The sequence below is a fragment of the Carassius carassius genome, chromosome 29, assembly GCF_963082965.1.
Source record: "Carassius carassius chromosome 29, fCarCar2.1, whole genome shotgun sequence".
Classification (NCBI taxonomy): Eukaryota; Metazoa; Chordata; class Actinopteri; order Cypriniformes; family Cyprinidae; genus Carassius; species Carassius carassius.
Genome location: NC_081783.1, coordinates 18,703,665 through 18,727,052, shown reverse-complemented (window position 1 = coordinate 18,727,052; position 23,388 = coordinate 18,703,665). Strand labels below are relative to the sequence as shown.

Below are 23,388 nucleotides of genomic sequence, written 5' to 3'. Positions count from 1 at the left end.
TGTCAAACATGTCATAATTCTAATGAACTAATTCATTTAGAAATCGAACTCTGTTTTATGGGAACATAATCTATATGTTAACATGCTTTATTGTTAATTGCATCATTTGCACTATATTTAAACTCTTCTCCACTTTCCATTATACTTTGGGGAAAAAATCTCTTTTTAATAATATATAAATGCACTCTGTTCACATCCATGATTTTCTGCTTAATAAACCAATATAAAAACTCTGAATGGACAAACAGAGGCAGACATGTACATGCACGCATACATCATAGCCAACATGCAGCTTCATAGCAGACAGAAAGACAAACAGACAGGAAGAAGAAATGGACATACTGTAGAAACCGGCCATAACGGAGGTTTGACAGCGTTCACCGGTATAGTCATTTGGACACCTGATGGAGGGAAACAAACCCACAGAGGGAGAAGGAAGGAACGAGAGGGAAGGGGTAGTGGAGAGAGAGACATGAGGAGGAACAGAGAGAGAGAGAGAGAGAGAGAGGAGAGAGAGAGAGAGAGAGAGAGCAGAGAAACATGCAGTTAGAACAACAGAGAACAACCCCAGCGAGCTGTTCCACCTGATGATGTCATCGCTGTGATGTCACAGCCTGCGGCTATGCTGGACGAGTTTGAACCTGAGGAAGGAGGGTCCATGTCATTTCATGCCATGTTTAGGATGGGTCTAAAAAACAAAATAGGCATTGTGGGGAACCCGATTCATTTTAATGATATAGAATTGATTCATTCAGACGGTTCAATTAGATGGCAATTCCTGAAGGGGGCGCTTACCCGCCTCAAAAACTCCAGTGTCCTCCATTGGGCCACAATCAAATATTATTACCTTTTTTCTTTTCTTTTTTTGTCTTACTGGAGACATTTGTACACACAAAAATATGCTTGTTTAAACCTGAGTAAAAATTACTTATTTTTACTTATTTATTATTTGACATCTATTTCTTAGATTTATATTTAATTAAAAAAATTCAATATATTCAAATATTTGCAGTATATATATATATTTGAAGTTGTAAATAAAACAGATTATTTCAGTCTTTCTATGAAATATCATGTTTCGTTCAAATATTACTTGCTATTCCTTTGTAATTATTTGTAAAATTTACTGGTACACTCTTAAAAATGAAGGTGCTTCACAATGCCATAGAAGAACCATTTTTGTCTAAATGGTCCCATAAAGAAGCTTTAACATCTGAAGAACCTTTCTGTTTCACAAAAGAAGAAGAAGGTTCTTCAGATTATAAAAAGGTATGAAAGAGATGGTTATTTAAAGAACCTCTGAGCGAATGGTTCTTTGTGGAACCAAAAATGGTTCTTCAATGGCATCGCTGTGCAGAACCTTTTAAGCACCTTTATTTTTAAGAGTAGTTTTTGAGTGATTTTTTTTCAGTGTATGAATTCTGAAATCTTTTGAATTTATTATCATCACAATTATTGGTCAAATCAGACCATTCCTTTCAAGTAATGCCCGTATAATAGGCATTGAATTCTCAATAATATGATGATATGATAATATGTGATATGCACATTCATATTTTTATATTTCTCATGCTCAATAGATGTGTTTGACTTCATTCTGATTTAATCGTTTGGTGAAATTTGCCACTTACAATAAGAGGAGTTGAAAAATGAAGTCAGACACTTTCTGCTTCTCCTGCATTTGCATATTTTATTCACAAATGAAGTGGATTATCTGCAACATTTGTCAAATATAAATGTTTCAAATGTTTTCATGTATAGCACCAAAAACAATAACTATAATTATGACAATAATAATATTTTAAAAATCATTTTGAATGTAAAAGAACCACCACAACTATAACGATAACAGCAAAGAGGAACAATATTATTGGAATCACTTTTAAAGTGACTGTTTTCCAGCTGAGGAATGTCAAAAACAATGACAACCAATCAGAATTACCTCCTGCTTTAAAGAGCTCAAGCATTTAAGGTGTCAGAAAACAAAACTGCAGCATGTTCTTGTAATAAACAAAACATTATTGCATATTGGTGTTCACGCTAATATAGCAATCATTAAAATGATAGTTATCGTTCTTTTTCAACATGAGCCTACACTATTTAAATGCAGTGGGGTTTATATTTTTTATCTGTTTTATTTGGTTTCATTACGTTTGATCTACAGTGGCCCCAGAGTATTTAGACATAAGTGTACATAATTAATCCTAATCTGAAGCTTTACTTCCTCATAAAATGCCAATCAGTTCCACTTCTGTGATCATCTATAAGAGGTCACGTTAATGAGGAGAATGTCCTAGGACAAACAGGAGCAAAATAAAGTCCCTAAAAGCTTCATAATGGTGGCAAAAGCTTTCGTCTAGTCACATGTTTTCATTATTTATATACTGAGGGTATTTTAGAGTTCAGATTTGCTGGGGAATTCACCTTTGAGTCTGTCTGCAGAATTTACTGCAGAGGTCATTGGGACAGGCTGCATTTCACTTGCCTCAGGAGCTACAGTAACACACACACACACACACACACACACACACACACAGACGCATGCACATGCACACACACTGAGATGACATGTTAAAGTAATGTCACTGAAATAGAGCTGGGAGGTATGATATATATCCTGTACAATGGCAAAATTAGATTTTGCTAAACATTTTATACTTTGGTCGATATATATATATATATATATATATATATATTTGTGCTAAATCTGTTAATGAAAACATTCCTTGTTTAAAACCTTTATTTGATGTGGGTTTTGATGAAGTATTTTGAATGTACTCTTTGACTTCACTAGTAATCCAAAGAAAGGAAAAAACATTTAAACAATTAATCTTATTACAATTCTGCCCATATTTCATATTTATAAATGCCAATTTACTTATTACTTACTTACAACTTATATCAACAAATATCAAATAATACCAGGTTATATTAAAATCAGGCTATATAATAACAGTATTAGACACACTTAAAAAAGAGACTTTAAAGATATACCAGCTTTATAAATCATTAAATTAAATATAGACCAAGAAATATCTTTTGTAAAAAAAAAATTTAGTTTTCCATATCATTAACGCCATCCAGATTTCTTTTCCTATCTGTTATTTTAGTTTTTAAGTCATATACCTACAGTATAAGGTTTATATTTTATGCATATATAATTAAAATATTCAATATATTTAACTGAAATATAAAAATATATACAATATATAATTGCATATATACACACACACACATATATATATATATATATATATATATATACACACACACACACACCCACACACACACACACACACACACACAATCAAATGAGATGAAGTATGATTCATTATTAAAATATTTTATATACTGAATTTCCACCACGATATAAAACAACTTATACTGTGCTAAAGGATTTTGCTCATACCGCCCACCTGTACTGTGAAGTAAAGCTTCAGTGCTGTTGAAGATAAACTCTCAGGCATATAAGTGAATCACTGTGTCAAGAAAGCCAAGAGCAACACACACTATTTTCAAATCAGTCCATGCTTCCCTGAGGGCTATTAACCCTTATTGCCGCTTCAGACGCTCTGTTCTGTAAATTAAAGAGATTGACTCGACGAGTCACAGTTAAAGGATGACATCTCCCCAAAGGATTTGAGCTTTAAACAGCTTTCATGGGTTTGTTTCTCTTCCTTTAAAAAATTGGCGCATACACCGTAAATCTGCGCTGCCCTGTCCAAAATGGCTGATAAGAACAGAGCATTGTGTCTGTGGTATCACAGGGCAGCAGTAAGTCAGCGTACTATTGATAACGCGGCTGTATACATCGATAGAGCTGACAGGCAACACGGCAAACCCTGTCCCCTTCCTCCAGACCCTCAGACACACTGTCATTTCTCAGGCAATTAAAACTCAAGAGTCCAAGCTCACTTTTAAGTCCCAACAAAACTAAACTTACACAGTTTCATTGCAGCACTGTATGCCCTTTAGAATGGAATTTCTTTTAAATTAACAAATTAGAACTGGAGCAACAAATAAAATGCATAACTTTATGCTGTATTTGAATGGACATGAAGTAAAATGAAAACTGAAAAAAATTCTAATAGTTTCACACAACTGCTCTAACTGTAATGATATATTTTATTTATCAGCATGGATTACCCATAAACATGTTAACAGCCACAACTACAGAAGGTGGTAACTGATTTGCTCTGATGCATTTTTCTGTAACTGAAGCAAAGCTAAATTTAAATAAAATATAAATATTATATGAAAATCTGGAAATGCTGCATTGGCAAATCATTTTAATAAATACATTTAAAATGAAGTAGGCCTACAAAAATGACTACAACTGAAATAAAGAAAAGTTAAAGCTACGCTAAAAATAAATAAATAAATACAATAACAAAAGCACGTAACAAAAGAACTACAACTTAAACCAAAATTAAAATAAGTACAAATATAAAAAAGAAAGCTAATTCAAAATATTAATAAGTAATAGTACATAAACAATACTAAAATAAGACTGCTTCAACTGTGTTTACTTTGTGTTTAATTATTTTAAATATGAATTTACATAGATTAATACAGTATGGTAATTTGACAGCCCTATTTGGAGTCTGGTGATGTCAGACCAATGCATAGTGAAAATAAGCCCGTAAACAATGACATAATATAAGGTTAAGGTATTGTTAACGTGAGGTAAGATAAAATGAATGTATTCTGAATGTGTTTAACTTACTTGCAGGACAGCTGATTTATACCATGTATGAAATAACAGTCTCCACCGTTAACGCAGTATGTCTTCTCGGTTTCATTGCACTTCCTGGCATGACTTGAGCCCGGAGACAATGTAGTGGTTACTATAGAAACATACAGACAAACACACAAACACACAGAATGTCAGAGATGAGCATCATACACATCGTGAAAAATGTCTCAAAGGTTGTGTTCAGAATGCTAGCATATAAATATACTGCAGTACATGGTATGTTTTAGTATCTTAAAGATACATTCAAGTAATTTGAAAGCACCTATTAGTACCTTATGAAAGGATACCACACTAGAAACAGTTCTGAACCTTTTTTCTGAGTGTATATACTGTACACTGCCTACTATTTTTCAATAATAGCATGTGAAACATAATGCAACATGATAAACACATCAGCTGTAGTATGCTACATTATTGTCACATGACCTCAATACTATGTTTAATTCAATGTGTGGCAGCCAGTTTACATTTGATACAAATATCCTGATTTCTTAACATAAACACATAAAAACCATCCTACAGTCTTTAATAGACAACCCAGGAAGTCAGAGAAGGTCTTGTTTTTTAAGTTTCATTACAAGCTGTTCACACTGGAAATAATAAGACGATTAATGCATGACAATTCATACATATAGACCCTTTAAAATCACAGTACACATAGAAGGTTGAGTGCATTGCATTGTAGCATATAATATAAATAATATAAATTAAAATAAGAATAAATAAAATGAGAAAAATATTAGATGAAAAACTAAAATGTAAAAGCTTTAAACTGAAGTACTAAAATGAATAACAAATTACAATTAAATGCTAAATAGAAATAAATAAAACTAAACTAATAAAAAAAATCAACAAAAGCACAAAAAAGCACTAAATAAATTAAATAAAATTATGTTTAGAAAATTAAGACAGAAGACAAATGAGCTAATTAAAAAACAGACATTCTGGTAACAAACAAAAACATTCTGGTATAGAAATATATGGTATATTCCATACATAATTTTTTTTTTTTTTGTAAAATAATGATTAAACTGCAATGTACCTTCTTCACAAAATAGTAGATAATGTACCATTCTAAGAACATCCAATATATATAGAAAAAAAGAAGAAGAAACTGGATTGGAAAAGTGGAGCACAGGCAAATAAAACATTAATTTTACTAACCTAGACAACAGTATTTGTTTAAACATTCAAAAGTTATTAAATATATATTTCAACTTCAGAGTAACTGTTTCTGTCATCATGTATTCACCCTCATATTGTTCCAAACATGCATGATTTTCTCTCGTCCATGGAATCTTAAGCTTTCAAGATTGAATAAAGACACAAAAGAATTAAAGCATCATAATATAAATTTGGATGAACTCCTTGTTTAACATCAGGGGATCAGAATTATTCCTGTTTCTATCTGTACACAGCACTGCTAAATATTTCTCCAATATGGCAACAGAACTGAAGCTGCAGACACACACACACACACACACACACACACACACACACGCACACATACAAACACACACTCTTCCACAAAACACTGTATCATTCTGTATATAAACCAGAGTGAGACACACGCTGCCAAATACACATGGCAGATGGGAGGATTTTCTCGCAGGCATCGCTGGCTCACAGCCACACTGAGGGTTCAGATATTCTGCAGTGTGTCAGAGTCACGCAGAATCAAGCTGCCTACTGCAAACACCAGCACATCACATCAGGATCTCTGCACCCAGAGACATGGGGAATCCATGATCCAATCGTCTGCCCGGACAAAGAGCCAGACAGAGATAGACAGAGAGAAAGAGTTAAGAGTGACAGATATAAAGAGAGAGAGAGAGAGAGAGAGAGAGAGGGAGGACAGTAGCATGCTGCACAGAAATGCTATCTTTAACAACAGTATGTGAAGCTGCATGCAGTATGCAATCAATATTAAGGTACAATGTTGTCACATTACATCACTTAAGTGGTTAAATCGGGTTAAATTCAAAATTGTTTTCTGCTTTTGATTATAATATAGTATATAGTATAAGAATGTGTCCAATTATAATCAAATAATAAAGTCAAGAATGGTTTACAAATGGTTCAAAAATGAAAATTCATCATTCATCGCTTGTAAACGGCACTTGATCTGTGCATATTTCTCTCCTGATTCAGACGAAATGACTCTTCACTGGAGAAAGCAATATTATGGAGCGAAGACTGGTATTTTAGTTTGCATTTAAATACAATTTTTAGAAAAAATGTTCTGAATTTGTAAGTTAGATTAAAAATGAGTCAAGGAAGAGATGTTAAACATTTAATCTCTGTAATAAAGTCAAGCACACTGCATTGTGGCACAGGTTTTCTATCTTGAACTGACGTCATGTTTTGTACACTTTATGAGCAGACGGATGGTCACGATCACAACTCCTCTCCTCACAAGTCACAGATCAAGAGAGCAGCCCGCAACACTCGTGTCCACGGAGAATGGAACAGCTCTGATGAAATCCATGGCAACCGACCAAAACAATGTTATTGTTACAGGAAAGTCTTTGAGTAATTATGGAAATCAGAATTAAACATTCTGAACACATTCGCTGATATGCTGAGTAAGTATTTACGGTCGCTCTTCCCAGATGACAATAAATAATTTCACACTCACAAAAAATCCACACCCCTCTTCCAATGTCTCTTCTTCCCTTAGTTTGAGAAGCTCGGCATTGTGGGATGCAGTATTGAACACAGTGTGTGCTGAATACTGCATTGTGGCAAATGTAGGTCTATGATTTCTAACCAGTTATATGTGAACTTCCAAGGGTAATTGGGAACATCTGAATTTTCTTGTTATGATTTCTTGTAATAAAAAAAAAGAACCTGCACTAAAGAAATAATGCGGTCCAAAAATTTTAATAATTTAAAAACAAAAACAATGGTTTCAGTTACAGATAGACAGAATGATAAAACAAAAGAACAATGAATATATTGATAGAGCAATAGAATAACTTCAATCCACAGTAAATCTGGCTTCTCACAGCGCCAAAAAAATGCACCTCAAAAATCAAATACACTCTCAGAAAAAGGTACAAAGGCTATCACTGTGGTGGTATCTTTTCAAAAGGTAAACTTTTGTATCTTATTTACCCCTAAAGGGTGGATATCAGTACCTTAAAAGTCCTTTTTGTGACAGATTTTGTACCATTTTTTTCTGACAGTGTTCGGAACTTGACAAAATATTGGGTTTGTCATTGAGTTTTGTCAAAAGTCATTATCTTTGCATTAGAGGACAATAAGCTTTGTTGCATAAAAAAATCTTAATATTACTAATATGCAGCAGTTTAGATAAAAAAATAAAAAAACCTTCACTTAAGAGAGTTCAACCATCTTAAACATCACAACATCATGGGTATCATAGTTTCTCAGTGGTTAATATAAGTGTCATTAATGTGCACATAACCCAAAATTATGATAATTCCTCTTCCTTGGAAGTTACTACTTCTTCAGCACATCTATTTTTAAGCCCTTGCTTTTAAACAAATTTAAAAGCAAAAGAAGCACATTAGGAGCTTACCCTTGAGAATCATGGGAAATGTATTTTCTGTTGCATAATCCTTTCTGTTGATAAACCAGCAAGCTTTTGCAATGGCATTCGCACACAAACTAAACTCTACATATGATATTCATCACGATGAAAATGTATTATAAACAATTGAGGCCTAATGCTATTCCCAGGATCCAGAGCATAAAAAGTAACCAGGAAGTGACTCAGTTGTTCAACAGTTCTTCATGCATTATTTTCATCTCAATTATAAACCCTTATGTTTGATTCAATATATGGATGTATTTATGCGACGTATCTAGTATCAGGTATAAAGCAGACACTACATTGGTGAGGCTGCATGGAGTGAACTAGTACAGGACAGCCCACCACCTGAGCCTGCCATTTCATAACGAGCTAATTAACTAATTAACATGCACACACAAACACACAGCACAGCAAAGAGAGAGAGAACAGAGGGGCATAAAGAGAGAACGAGAGATGTCTCAGAGCATAATAGCCTGTGTCTCTAAAGGTCACACATCACTCCAGCAGGAAATGGAGGAAAGCAGAATGATATAACATTCAACCTTACAGTACATCTGTTCAAGCATATGTCCTCTTCCCTGCAGTGACAATGTGTGTGCTATCGAGCTTCTAGCCTTTAACTGTTTCTTGTGAGATACACAAAGTGGTCCATCCCCCTTTGCATCTCAGTCAGTTCTGAAGATGAGGTTTGTAATATTGAAGACTTTTTTTTAGGTAGAAAGAAATTTAGTTTGAATCTATTACTTCTAAGCATTGGGGAACACACAATATAGGCTAATGTTTAAATTTAAAGGGATAGTTCACCCAAAAATTAAAATTACCCCATGATATTTTGCATTGATTCACTTCAGAAATCCTTTATTAACCCCTCCACCATCCCATGTGGAGCGATTTTTATGATGGATAGATGCACTTTAATGGACTTCAAAATTTTGACCACCATTCACTGCCATTATAAAGCTTGGAAGAACCAGGACATTTTTTTATATAACCCTGATTTTATCCATCTGAAAGAGGACAGTCATATGCTTCTAGGATGGCTCGAGGGTGAGCTGGGCAAATATAAGAAAGAACACATGCAAGGTTATTTTTACCCAGATTGTTGGGTTAAGGTTTTGACCCAGCATGCTGGGTTGTTTTATTTAAGTCAACTATTGTTTAAAATGATGATATTTCTGCCTTAAAATCATCTGGAAGTTAAAAATCACAAATATAATTATCAAAGGCAACATTAATAATCAAAAGATGAACATTTATTAAGCAAGAACACATAGACAAAATATGAGACAAATTTAATTTATTTGGGTGAATACACCATAGTTTACAATATTACATACATTTCAACAATTTTTACAAGCATTTTAGAAAAAAATATGTAGCATTTCAAAGTAGTTTTTTAATTTAAGTTTAGTCAATTGAAGTGCATTCTCTGTAATACATTTTTACCGAAATGGTGCTCATTAGTGTGCCAGTGTGTTACTGAAATCTGAGCCGGTGAAAGACTGCTGTTCGCAGGAGAACTTCAGATTGTGGCCACGCGTTTAAAAAAAAAACAATTCCTGGGTTTGTCCATATTTCACCCAGCAATTTTTAGAGTGTGGGTAAAAAAAATATAAAAATAACCCAGTAAAATGTCCCAACCAGTTGAAACCAGCATTTGGGTAAAAAAGAAAAGAAAATAATACCCCAAAACCTGGATACAAATATTAAAAATAACTCATTAAATGATCCAACAAGCTGAACCCAATATTTGGGTAAAAAAAATAGCCCAGCATTTTTTAGAGTGTAATGATGACTTCTTAAGAATTCAGATTTAGCAATCACAAACAGCAACTGATCCTGAGTAAAAACAATGTGCACAGTAAAGCATTACAACAAGAGAAATACAGTAGATAGCTTGTGTGCCACTCAGAATTGGAATTAAAATCATTAAATTTAATCCTGAATTTCAATTGAATTCAAATTGAGGTAGCAACTGGGAAATAAAACTGCAATTTGAATTTGATATTTGAATTTGATTTGATAGATAGATAGATAGATAGATAGATAGATAGATAGATAGATAGATAGATAGATAGATAGATAGATCGATAGATAGATCGATAGATCGATAGATAGATAGATAGATAGATAGATAGATAGATAGATAGATAGATAGATAGATAGATAGATAGATAGATAGATAGATGGATAGATGGATCTAGAAAACCACATTTACTTGATGACTTTACTTGACAATTTTGATGCCAAACATAAACAGGCATGCAGACAAGACATGAAAAAGTGGCAAAATCTACATACACCTTTGTTTTCTAATACATTTTTTGAACAGTCCAATGTTTTCTGCAGTGTTGCGTCTGTGTGTTTGTTCGTGGACCATAACAGCATATGTCTTCCTCCACAGGGGGGAGATGGTGAGTTTATCCAATCATGGCTGAAAGACAATAATGTTGATCAGGTGCTGCACTGGCAGTGCATCTGTTCTCTGCTTTAAATAGATCCAGAGAGAGGCTTTTAAAGACTGCACATATTTCCCTCCGTCCCGTAGTCCATCCTGGTGTGGCAGGATATTAGCTCCATTAGCCTTGGCTCTGAGCCGACGGATGGATATGGACAGGCAGGAGAACATGATTCATTCCCCAGCGAGGGGGGTCATGGGGAAGGCCATAAGTCACACGGGGCCTGTACAGGGCATCTTATCCACTCTACTCAACCAGGTGCCGATCAATGACATCGAACCACTTACAGGCACTCCCTATTCAGACGCCATTCACAGAAGTGTCCACTGCAAGAATGATCACACGCGCGCAGAAACGCACATGCACATGCTGCAAAATGCATGTGGGGGAGGAGGTAAAGGGGAAGCAGGACGGATGGAGAGACAGGCTAATGAAAAGAGGAGTGAATAGAAGCAGTATAGAGGAATGAAGGACTTGAAGGAGACAGATTATTAGGAAGGAGAGCCACTGATGGGAAAGAGAGAAAAAGGGGGTAAAAAACTTGGTATTTTCATTCTACAAAGTGCAGTGTGCTAGGTATACTGTACATTTGCATATGCATAAACAATACATTTGCATTTACATTAATTTAGCTGTTTTTTTATATACAATGCAATGTCCAAAATGAGGAAATTATCATGAAGGGGACAACAAATATTACAATATACTGTATATAAATGTGTGTGTATGTACATATATACAGTACAGTTAAGTCTGTATATATTTAGACATTGACACAATTTTCATAATTTTGGCTCTGTATTCCACCAGAATAGAATTAAAATGAAACAACATTTTTCTACACAGCAACTCCATTTTCAGGGGCTCAAATGTTATTGTACAAATAAATATAATCATAAATAAAATAGTTATTTTTTAATATTTTGTTGAGAATCCTTTGCAGGCAATGACTGTCTTAAGTCTGGAACTCATGGACATCACCAGAGACTGGGATTACTCCTTTGTGATGCTTTGCCAGGCCTTTACTGCAGCTGACTTCAGTTGTTGTTTGTGAGTCTTTCTGCCTTTAGTTTTGTTTTCAGCAAGTTAAATGTATGCTCAGTCAGGTTGAGATCAGGAGATTGACTTGGCAATTGCAGAATATTTTGGGTATTATTGCAGTATGTTTTGGGTCATCGTTCATTTGTACTATGAAGCACCATCCAATCAACTTTGCTGCATTTGACTGAATCTGGGCAGAGAGTATATCCCTGTGCACTTCAGAATTAATCCGGCTGCTTCTGTCTTCTGTCACTTCATCAATAAACACCAGTAACCCAGTGCCACTGGAAGCCATGCATGCTCATGCCGTCACACTGCTTCACCATGTTTCACAAATGATGTTGAATGCTTTGAATCACGAACTGTTCCAATCCTTCTCCATATGTTTTTCTTCCTGTCATTCTGGTACAAGCTGATCTTTCAGCCATCCAAAGAATGCTTTTCCAGAAGTCTGGTCTGGCTTTTTTAGTTGTTTTTTGGTAAAGTCTAATCAGGCCTTGTTTGCACCTTGTGGTGAACCCTCTGTATTTGCTCTCATGAATCTTCTCTTGATCGTCTACCTCCTGGAGTGTGTTCTTCTCTTGACTGGATGTTGTGAAAGGGTTTTTCTTTACCATGGAGAGGATTCTCAGATTATCCACCACTGTTGTCCTCCGTGGACATCCAGGCCTTTTTCTGTTGCTGAGCTCACCTGTGGGTTCTTTTTCTCAGAATGTACCAGACTGTTAATCTTGCCACCCCTAATGTTCCTGCTCTCTCTCTGATGGATTAGTTTTGTTTTTGAAGCCTAACAATTGACTGTTTCACCTGCATGGAGAAATCCTTTAACCACATGATGTCGGTCGGTTCAGAGCAACAGCTTCCAAATGTGAATGGAAAACTTTCTTTTTTTTAAATTCCAGACCTTTAACTGCTTAATTAATGTAGAAATAATGAAGGAATAGCCAACATCATATAGATATTGATGTAGTTAATACAGCATGGTGAATATACAGTTATCTCACGTCTACGAGTGTGATATTGCTTTTTTACAACAGTTTGACGACATGAGTGTGTAAATACATTAAAAACAATGGTGTCTTTAAAAGCCCTATTTGGTGCAGAACTACTTCCTTCCACCACTTTTTCAAACCTAAAGTTGACCGTTTAACAGCTGAGCCCAAGCCTCTGTTACTAATTGTCACTTTAGAACTAGTTACAAAGGAACCTTTATTTGCTTCATTAAAAGCTTTGCATTACTGTATTAAAGGCAGTGTAGAGAATCATGAGAGAGAGACTGACTCAGCGATCGTGATAACCTACTGTACATCTGATACAGCATTCACTCTTCAGATCAATCTCATAATCACAATGAGTACATTCTCACCTATTTTGTGACACAAAAACAATTTTATTCTTAAATTAAAGTGGATTAGGGTGGCCATGACACTCGCTGTGAGAAATAAGGCAAAAAAAAAGGAAAAAAATATTTTCAACTAAATACTTTAAAAATTGTAAAAAAAAAAAAAAAACAATCAGCATATACATATATACATAAAATGACACGTATATATATACAGTATATACAAAATAGTAAAAAAAAAAAAAACGCTAGCAAAACTATACTAAAGGGGGTTTTGTGAAAACTATCATACTTCTGCATTTCTGTATTCCCACACTATTTGTTAATACCAAACAGACAGCCAACATTTATTATAAGAGGTGAATTATTCCTTTAAACATGTGCTCTGGAGTCATGTGACACTGTAGCATACAGTTTGCACTATTTAACATACATTGTGTATAGAATGCTATTTCACAACTATTAGTGAGCAGCAGACAGTAAACAGTACATACTGTGCAGCTGGAGAAAGCAGCACACTAGTAGACCACTGTGAACACAGTCAGGACACAGAAGTTGACAGACGCTGGGCAGGGGTGGAGGCAGAGCAGCATGCGCAGGAGTGTGTTTTATGTTTGCATTTGCGTCAGACTCATTAAGATGAAGGCAGCAGTGCTGAGCTCTGGACGGAGGACTCATTCCTCATTTATCTCAACAGTAACACTGGATCCAGAATCATCAATTTAACATGACCTGTGTCCATGTGCCTTTGTGAGATGCGCTCATTCATACAAATGTGAGGCAGCACGATACAAAATCTGCAAAGCATTTTTACAGTATTAATATTATATGTTTTTCTGAGTTAAAATCATTATTGCAGAATAATAGAGACTGAGATTTGATTGGATAGTGACTGATAGTCTGTCTTATTGTTAGTTTATATAACTCTCTGACTGTCTATTATTTCAGAAACAGAAAATGTTATTGTATTGTGATAAGATTATGATTAAGATTATGAAAACTTCTTCTCTTTAAAATAATGGTCACTGATGCAAAATAAGGCCATTTGTTAAAAGAAGAGTTCACCCTAAAATTCAATGTAATTTACTTGCCCTCATGTCACTCCAAACCTGTATGATTTTTGTGTAAGAATAAATGTGAATGTTATTGTTTTCCCCCTACAAATAAAGTATCTAAAAATCTTACTGACCCCAAACTTTTGGACTGTAGTTTAGTGTGTTTTTTTTGAGAGAGAGAGAGAACTATGGAGAGGCCAGAATTATGAGTGAACAACAATTTAAAATTGTGCACAAAATTGTTAAAAGACTTAGAATATAGCATATGGACCATTTAAAGCACATTTTGCCTCACATCTCCAAATGTGTTCCTCAGATGAATGAAAGGGTTTGAAACAACATGAGGGTGAGTAAATAATGACAGAACTTTACATTTATGGGTGCACTGTTCTTTTAATTGCATAAACAGGGTCAACTGTGGTGTGTGTATTTTGCATTAAGTATACTTGGCTCTTGTATCTGACAGGCTCTTGGCATTGCAGCTAAAGAATTCAGCGGCCAGAGTCCAGCTGGGTCTCACGTCACACACAAAAATATACACAAAGATGTAAACACACTCCTCCTAAATGACCCATCGTCAAGGACGTTCTGCTTTAGCCAGCGCAGTTGTCCTTTTTTAAGACTCACACAGGCACACACATTTACTCTATGCTCTCAAATACTGCAGAGCTTTACCCTGGTGACCCCCCATATGTCCACTAGAGCGTCTCTCTCTTTCTCTTTGTCTCTCGGTTGTCTGTGCTGTTATATATAGCTGATATCTGTGCACTTATGGACTGAAATGCTTGCTGTTCCTGGAATGCAGAATCTGCCAAAATGACACAGTTTATCTTCATTAAGCACAGAGAGTTATCTGCAGATTTCCACTGAACACACACACACACACACACACACTCACAGACACAAAACATTTCCTCATTGACTCACAAACTCTCTAGACTTGCCTACAGCACATGTAAACACACCCTTTCTCTTTATCTCTCACACATACATCCTGAAAGGACCTTTTTACCTTTCACAGTGACTTGACCCTTTGCAAAGACATGAAATAAACATGAATGAAAATCAGAAGGAATTTTTTTCAGCCGCAGAAATATGTCAATACACAATTTTTCATGTCTGATTTGCCTGTTGGACAGAAATGGCAGATTTGGCATTATTATTGGTCAGATCACCTGTCAATCAAAACCCATGTGAAGGGTCCCTCAGAACACAAACTAGGTCCAATGTAAACTTTGTGAGCTGTAAACTCAGAATTCAAGAAAACATAGAATTGTGAGAATTGAGACTTTTTCTTAAAATTCAGAGTTTAAACCTTATAGACATATGGGCATAGAGTAAATGTGTGTGCCTGTGTGAGTCTTAAAACAAGACAACTGATTTTTTTGTGAGATAAAAAGTTTTCTTTTATGCCAAAAATCATTAGGATATTAAGTAAAGATCATGTTCCATGAAGATATGTTGTATATTTCCTACTGTAAACATATCAAAACTTAATTTTTTCCCCAATATTTAGATTTTTATGCACCCTTAGATTCCAGATATTCAAATAGTTGTATCTCAACCTAATATTGTCCTATCCTAACAATCCATACATCATTGATGTATAAATCTCTAGTTTTGTGGTCAATGGACATATTTATCAACATTTATTCAATTGGTCTCACTGTAACAATAAAGACCCTGAACTTTGATTACTGATTTAATTTATACATTTATTCACTCGTTCATTCATTCATTCATTCATTCATTCATTCATTCATTCATTCATTCAGTCATTCATTCAAATATTGTTGTTTTACCTTGTTGTACAATCACAATAAAGAACTTAAATCTTTCATTGATTGTTCATTCATTATTCTGTCCACTAAATCTTCATTTACATACATATTCATTCAGAACTCATTGGCTGCACATTTTGGGGAAAAAAATCTAATTGCTCAAAAAAAAAAAAAAGGTTTAAATATTATTTAAAACGTAGTTTTTATAAGCTGTGCTTTTTTGTAGGGCTGCACAATTTGGCCAAAAATGTATTTGTATTATATGTGTGTGTGTGTGTGTGTGTGTGTGTGTGTGTGTGTGTGTGTGTGTGTGTGTGTATCTATACACAAACGCACACATATACAGTCCCTATATATATTCTATTGATTCCTTTACTCATTCTTTCATTAATTTATTCTTTTATCATATTCATTCTCTCAGTCATTTGTTCATTCGTTGTGTCCATGAGACTCTGCTGACACATCAGATAATGGAGGGGTTTGGTGGAGAGCTAGAGGACAAAGTTGAGAGAGAGAGAAAACCCTATATCTCAAACCACTCAACCATTACATCAAGATGGGCTGGATGGAGCTCACAATAGTCACACACACACACACACACACACACACACACACACACACTAACGGCACATCAAACGCCTCCGGCTGATGTGATATACTCCAGAGACAGAAGCATGTGGGGAGATCGGTGAGTAAAGCAGCAGATGAGAGAGGTGTGTTTTCCACAATAACACCCAAACTCACAAAACAGACATGAATGCTGCCTCAAATCCTCACATCCAAAAAGCTGTGTGCTGTTACATTTCTACAGCCTAATGGCCAATAAAACAGGCAAAACAATCCTAAAGACTTACTGTCTATTGAAGGATGGATCCAAGCCATATTATAGAGGGGTGGACTCTTTTGGCTTGGGCAACTAAGGTTGAAACCAACTAGCAGTTACCCCAAAAGAAATCAATGCATTTACCGCCCTCAGTAGTATGCTTTTAAATGAAGGTATCAGATTTTATCAGAGTAGATAAAACAAATCTGAAATAGTTGTGTAACAACAAAATCGGCCTCGTGATGAGCAGGTGCGCTGGTCTCCTTTGAGCCATTTGCAAAGAGGGAAATAAAAGAGCTCTTACTGCTTTGGACGCTGACGTAGCTGGTGGCGTTTTCTCTGCCCAGCGAGTTCTCTGCCACACAAGTGTAGTTCCCAGAATCCTCCTGTCTCACTCTGCTGATCTGAAGCTTTGAGTTTTTCCTGCACAAAGCAACCAAGACACAAAGAAAGACAGAACCTGAGAAAAACATCAGGGTATATGAGGGCAGAAATTTAAGAGAGACAAAAAAGTCAATCATTGGTAGAGACTTTGTAGAGAGCAGAGAATTTGTGTATTTGCAAATGTAGTTGGTATTTATCCCAGAAGGACATGATCCTGGATCACCATGTTGGTGGGGCTAGAACAACATTACTATCAAGAAATCAGACTGTAGGATCATATGCTGCATTCAAGTTGCTGGAAACCGTTGCAGAAATCACAATAATTTTGCAAAGATGAGCTCACATAAACGTGCCAGCACAGAAAACCATTTAATAGTAAGCACAGTTGCAACATCACATAACATAAAACTTGTGTAACAAGCAAAGGTTTGAATAGACAGGTGTATAAAATATGATACATTGTTGGACAATAAAATATCCTTACATTTACATTTCCATTCAAAAGCATTGGGTCAGATTTTTCTCTTTTCTCTACTTTTTTTTAATAATTAATATTTTATTCAGCAAGGATGCATTACATTGATAAATTACATGACAGTAAAGACTTTTTCTAATGTTAAAAAATACTTCTTTAAATAAATGCTGTTTTTTTTTAACTTTCTTTTCATCAAAGCATCCTAAAATAATTAAGCAGCACAACTATTTTCACCACTGATAATAATAAGAAATATTTCTTCAGCATATTAGTATGATTTCTGACGGATCATGTGACACTGAAGACCGGAGTAATGATGCTGAAAATTCAACTGTGCATCACAGCAATAAATTACATTTTAAAAATACATTCAAATAGAAAACAATTATTTTCAATTGTAATATTACTGGGGTTTTTGTTTAGTTTTTTCCCCACTATGTTTTGCCTAAATAAATGCAGTCTCTGTGAGTATAAGACGCTTTTTCAAAAAACATAAAAAAGTACTTCTGAACTTCTGAACAGTAGTGTATTTATCATTTGTATTTAGTAATTTAGCAAATCAAATTGAATCCAAATTGACTAACGAATAAGGAACATCACAATCAATCAAGCCTGTATGGCTGGAATAAGAGATACAGAGTAGGAATATCCCATATCTGACTTTGGGCTAGGATTAGGCTTAGACCTGATTTTTCTGACCAACAAAGAATGTCGGTCCAGTAATATGTCCTACTTGGCTTCATCACATCATGCGTGGGGTCTCTAGTGGTGTCAATGTGATACTCGCATTGTCTCTCTGGCCTTCTCCTCAGGTCAGCATGTGAACAGCTCATTAAAGGAGCAAAGCTCTTGAAGGATCTCACTCTGGAGCCGAACGCAGAGAAAATGGCAGCTGCGCGTATCATCATCTGTCCTTACTTTACCTCCATCATTATTAAACCATGCCTGTCCATGTTGTCAGCTCTTTCACTCACAGTTCATCGGCGTAAGTGTGTGTGTCTTAACGGATGTGAGCGCATGTCTCCGTGACTGTGAATCTGCAGTTTCAGCACACACACATTTGCAAAATTACACAAGGGGCCAGTGAACAGGCAATCCTGTTAGAGTGATCTGCTTTCTGTGGAAATGTGCACCTCAGCACTTTTTCTCAGAGAACAGAAGAGGACCGTCGCGTTACGGAATGCCCTGAATTCTCCCGTATGTTTCTTTCCCTGCGGTCCCGGCATATTGAGCAGCTACATACAGTTCCATGTGCACTATTGATTTGTGTTACAAACGGCTGAATGACATTGATGCAATGTTACTGTAACATGTACAACTCAGCAGCTTTTTATTAGATCCTTAATCCCGTTTTACGAAACGTAGCTTTCCTATATATTAAGATATTTGCATGATTATGCAATTCTCACTGAAGACTAATTTATCTAGACCCCAAGCATATATAAACTTACTTAGTCATATGTTGTTATTTTTTTATTATTCCATTCTCCTCCTACAGACGCCACTGAGGGAGAAAGTATTGCGTGTTTGGGCCCACACACTCTCCCCTCAGATGCACCGGCAACCAGAGAAAAGCAATGAAGGGGACATTACCCAGAATTCACTGATGGAGCTTCCTTAAGATAGTTGACCAGAGCTTGGAGATTCAACATCACTCATTCTGACTCCGCCAAAAATGTACATTTTAATATAATTTAGTCAATATCTTTCAAACCTGTATGACTTTTTTTTCTCGACATAAACATAAAATTACAGCCTCAAAGTTCAAAAGTTAAGATAAAAAAAATAAAAAATTATACAAATATTCAGCAAGGACATGTTATTAGGTTATGTTACAGCTTTTAATAAAGTCTGTTCTTTTTTACTTTTTATTTATCAAAGAATCCTGATAAAATGTTAAGCAACACAATTGTGTTCAACATTGATAACAATAAGAAATAATTCTTAAGCACCAAAATCAGCATCTTAGAATGATTTCTGAAGGATCATATGACACTAAAGACTGAAGTAATGCTGCTGAACATTCAACTTTGACATCACAGGAATAAATTACATTTTAAAATATATTTAAATAGAAAACACTTCCTTGATTGTAATATTATTTTAGAAAAAGAGATTTGAGAACTGTAACAGAAGGGTCAAAATATATCTTTTATTTCTGTCTGTTTCCCATACAAATCTATCAAATGGCTTCTGAAGGCTTAGAATTTAGCGCACAAGACATTTGGACCATTTTTTGGCAAGATTAAGATGTTTTTTTGGTACTGCTTTCATTATATGAGAAAGAGCAGCGTGAAATTTCTTCATATTTTCATAAAGAAAAAAATCATACGGCTTTGGAATAACATGAGAGCGAGTAAATGATGAAAGAGTTTTCATATTGTGTGAACTTCTCCTTTAACAAGACGTCTGCATCTCTCTCCCCTCTGAAAATCTCTGAGTCTATTTACAAACTAGGACAATCTTCTGCTTGAGTTGATGGGAGATGTATTTTTAATACCTCTGATGCCAAGAATAGTTCTGCCAGCGTGTGAATAGTGTGTTTGCTTGTGCATCTGTGTGTGTGTGTGTGTGTGTTTTTGATGAGTCTTACTTGTTGGTTTTGATTTTGACGTCTTTCCTCTTGCGGAGCTGGCTGCCATCTTTGTACCAGTTGAAGGAGGGGTTCGGGTTGCCCACGGCTTCACACTTGAGTGTCAACTTTTTACCTTCCAGGAGCCACTGAGAATCCATGGGCTTCACCTTCGGAGCTGATGCTACAGATGGAGAAAACAGACAGAGAGTGAGCAGAAAAGAAAAGCGGGTTTGCCCAAAGGACAGAGAAAGCACATATTTTTTCTCTTTAATACAGCAATGAGAAATGCTCTCGCTTTGATTTGCACTGATTTCAATAAAAACAACAGAACATATGATGTTGCAAAACATATTTGCTTGTTATTTTGGGGCTGTTTATTCCTTCCACATTCATTTGACATTTTGCACACTTGTCCCATTTGCTGCTCTTTTTACTCATCCTAAGGAGAAACATTTGAGACAAAAAAATGAAAAATTAAGTGGAGCAAACTGTGAGATTGACTGAGGTGACAAGTGGAGAAGAAAGAGAGGTTACTGGAGAAAAAAAGAGGGACAGATGGAGGGCGGGATGGATTCTGTCAAAGGAGGAAAGGAGAGAAAGAAGAAGGCATGACAGCTGAAAATGCAAGGAAGCATGTTGAGAGACAGACGCAGATGGGAGAATGAAGAGAAGCAAACAGAAGAGAGGGAAAGCAGATAGAAGTGAGAAACGAAAGAGTGTGTGAGAGATTAATGGGGCTCATCTTTCTGCAGTTTACCTCGCTAAAGTAATCTATCTAGCAATGAGAAACAAGCCCAATATTGTGAACTATGAGCAGTAATAAAAATACAGTTAGTGCAGCAAATAGTGATCACAGTTTACACACTCACACACACACACACACACACACACAATAATAATGCTGCTACTACAGAGGGTTTGTTTTATTTTACACCTCAAGGTTCAAGTGAAAACCATGACAAACCAAAAAAGACACCAATTATAATTATATTTGAAATCACAAACATGAAGCATATTTCTTTTTTACCTTTAAGATATATGTATATATATATATATATATATATATATATATATATATATATATATATATATATATATATGTATATATATAAAAATTCCACAATTTCCTGTCAAGTTTTCATTACTGTAATGCATTTGAATGATTTACTTTTTTGAAATTTTTATTTTTCCTCAAAACTAATTCTCATAACACTCAATACTAAAAAAACTTTTTATGCATTTTATTTAAATCAGTTTTAATGCTTTTTAGCTTAAATTAAAGATAAAATATATAGACTATAAAAATATTATTATCTATATATCTATATCTATATATATATATATATATATATATATATATATATATATATATATATATATAGAGAGAGAGAGAGAGAGAGAGAGAGAGAGAATATTTTCCTTATCAGAACATTATAATTTGGAAAATAAAACCTCAGATGAACAACAACACATGGCAAACTGCGCAGTGTCATTGTTTATTAAAAAAATAAAGCCAAAATGGAAAAGCCATGGGTGACAAAATTAGAACACTCTTACCGTTAACATAAGAATTAAGAGGGTTAGCAGCAGTCAGACACTGCTAATAGAATGCCTTTGATTAACTGATCATCAACCAGTGTGAGCACCTCTATAAAAGGTGTGTGTTAACAGAATGCCAAGGAGGTAAGACATCAGCAATGATCTTGGAGAAGCAATTGTTGCTGCCATCAATCTGGGAAGAATAATACAGCCATTTCCAACCAATCTGAAGTTCATCATTCTACAGTGAGGTCGATTATTCATTCACAAGTGGAAGACACAAATCCTCCCAGGAGTGGACGTCTCAGCAAACCTACCCCAAGATCAGACTATGTAATGCTCAACAAGCATATCAGCACAAACACCTCCTACCAGAAGTCACACATGCTGGTGGAGGGCCAATGATTTTGGGCTTGTTTTGTAGCCACAGGACCTGGGCACCTCACAGTCATCGAGTCGACTGTGAACTCCTGTTTACCAAAGTATTCTGTCAAATGTGAGGTCATCCATCCAACAGCTAAACCTTGGACAAGATTGGATGATGCAATAGAACAATGATTCTAAGCACACCAGAACATCTACAACAGAACGTCTGAAAAGAAAAGAATCAAAGTGTTGCAAAATCCCAGTCAAAGTCCAGACCTCATCCCGACTGAAATCATGTGGTGAGAACTGTTTATAAACCAAATACACACAAACCTCAATAAACTGGAGCAACGTTGTAAAGAAGAGTGGGCCAAAATTCTTCCAGAACGATGCGAGTCTGATAAAGTCATACAGAAAATGATTACTTCAAGTTATTGCTGCTAAAAGTGGATCTGCAGGCAACTGAATCATAGGGTGTCCTAACTTTGTCACACATGGCTTTTCCATCTTGGCTTTGTTTTTGTTAATCAAATAATGACACGGTGTGACATGTTAGGTTAAATTGTTCATCTGAGGCTTTATTTCCAAATTTTAAGACTTTCCAAGGACCAGATAATTTTTTATTATTTCCTGGTACAGAAGACCATGGAATTCAATAGGGTGTCCAAACTTTTTCCACATGACTGTACATTATAATATACAATAAATAACTTATATATTATTCAAAGTTGTATAATTAAAAAAAAAATTATAAAATATAAATGCAAATTTTCATAAAAATATATGTAATTTTTATTTTAATATTAACTTTTAATATTAACTAAAATGTGCTTTTTTTTACTTTATGCAAAATTTGTTTTAACATTTCTTTCCTTTGATTTTGAGGTGAAATTCCATAAATCTAATAATAATAATCCTGTAAGTGGAATCCTCATGAAACAAAAGACTTCAGGTAGAGATTTGGACTGAACACTGTTTAACTGAGGTGGCTCCATCTGTGCTTTTCTCCTTCTCTCTCTCTCTCTCTCTCTCTCTCTTCAGAGCAATACTTCATTCTGTCACATCCAGTGAAAATCACACCTTCTCATCTCCAGATGCTTGTGAGAAACTCTCTCTCTCTCTCTCTCTCTCTCTCTCTCTCTCTCTCGACCCCCCCACTCACTTTCATTTCACATACACTCCAAATGTTTAATACACACTTACACCTCTTGACTAAAACACAAAAATAGTCCT

General features: G+C 35.2%; 1 protein-coding gene across 1 annotated transcript in view; it reads right to left on the bottom strand.

Moving 5' to 3' along the window:
• nrg2b (neuregulin 2b) overlaps positions 1-23,388 on the bottom strand; it is a 69,687-nt gene that overhangs the window by 18,266 nt on the left and 28,033 nt on the right. Inside the window, exons 2-5 of the mRNA XM_059516184.1 lie at positions 20,269-20,431; positions 17,121-17,239; positions 4,727-4,847; positions 343-401 (exon numbers count right to left, since the gene is read on the bottom strand). Of these exons, the coding sequence (XP_059372167.1) occupies positions 343-401; positions 4,727-4,847; positions 17,121-17,239; positions 20,269-20,431 (462 nt within the window). The remainder of the gene's footprint in view (positions 1-342; positions 402-4,726; positions 4,848-17,120; positions 17,240-20,268; positions 20,432-23,388) is intronic.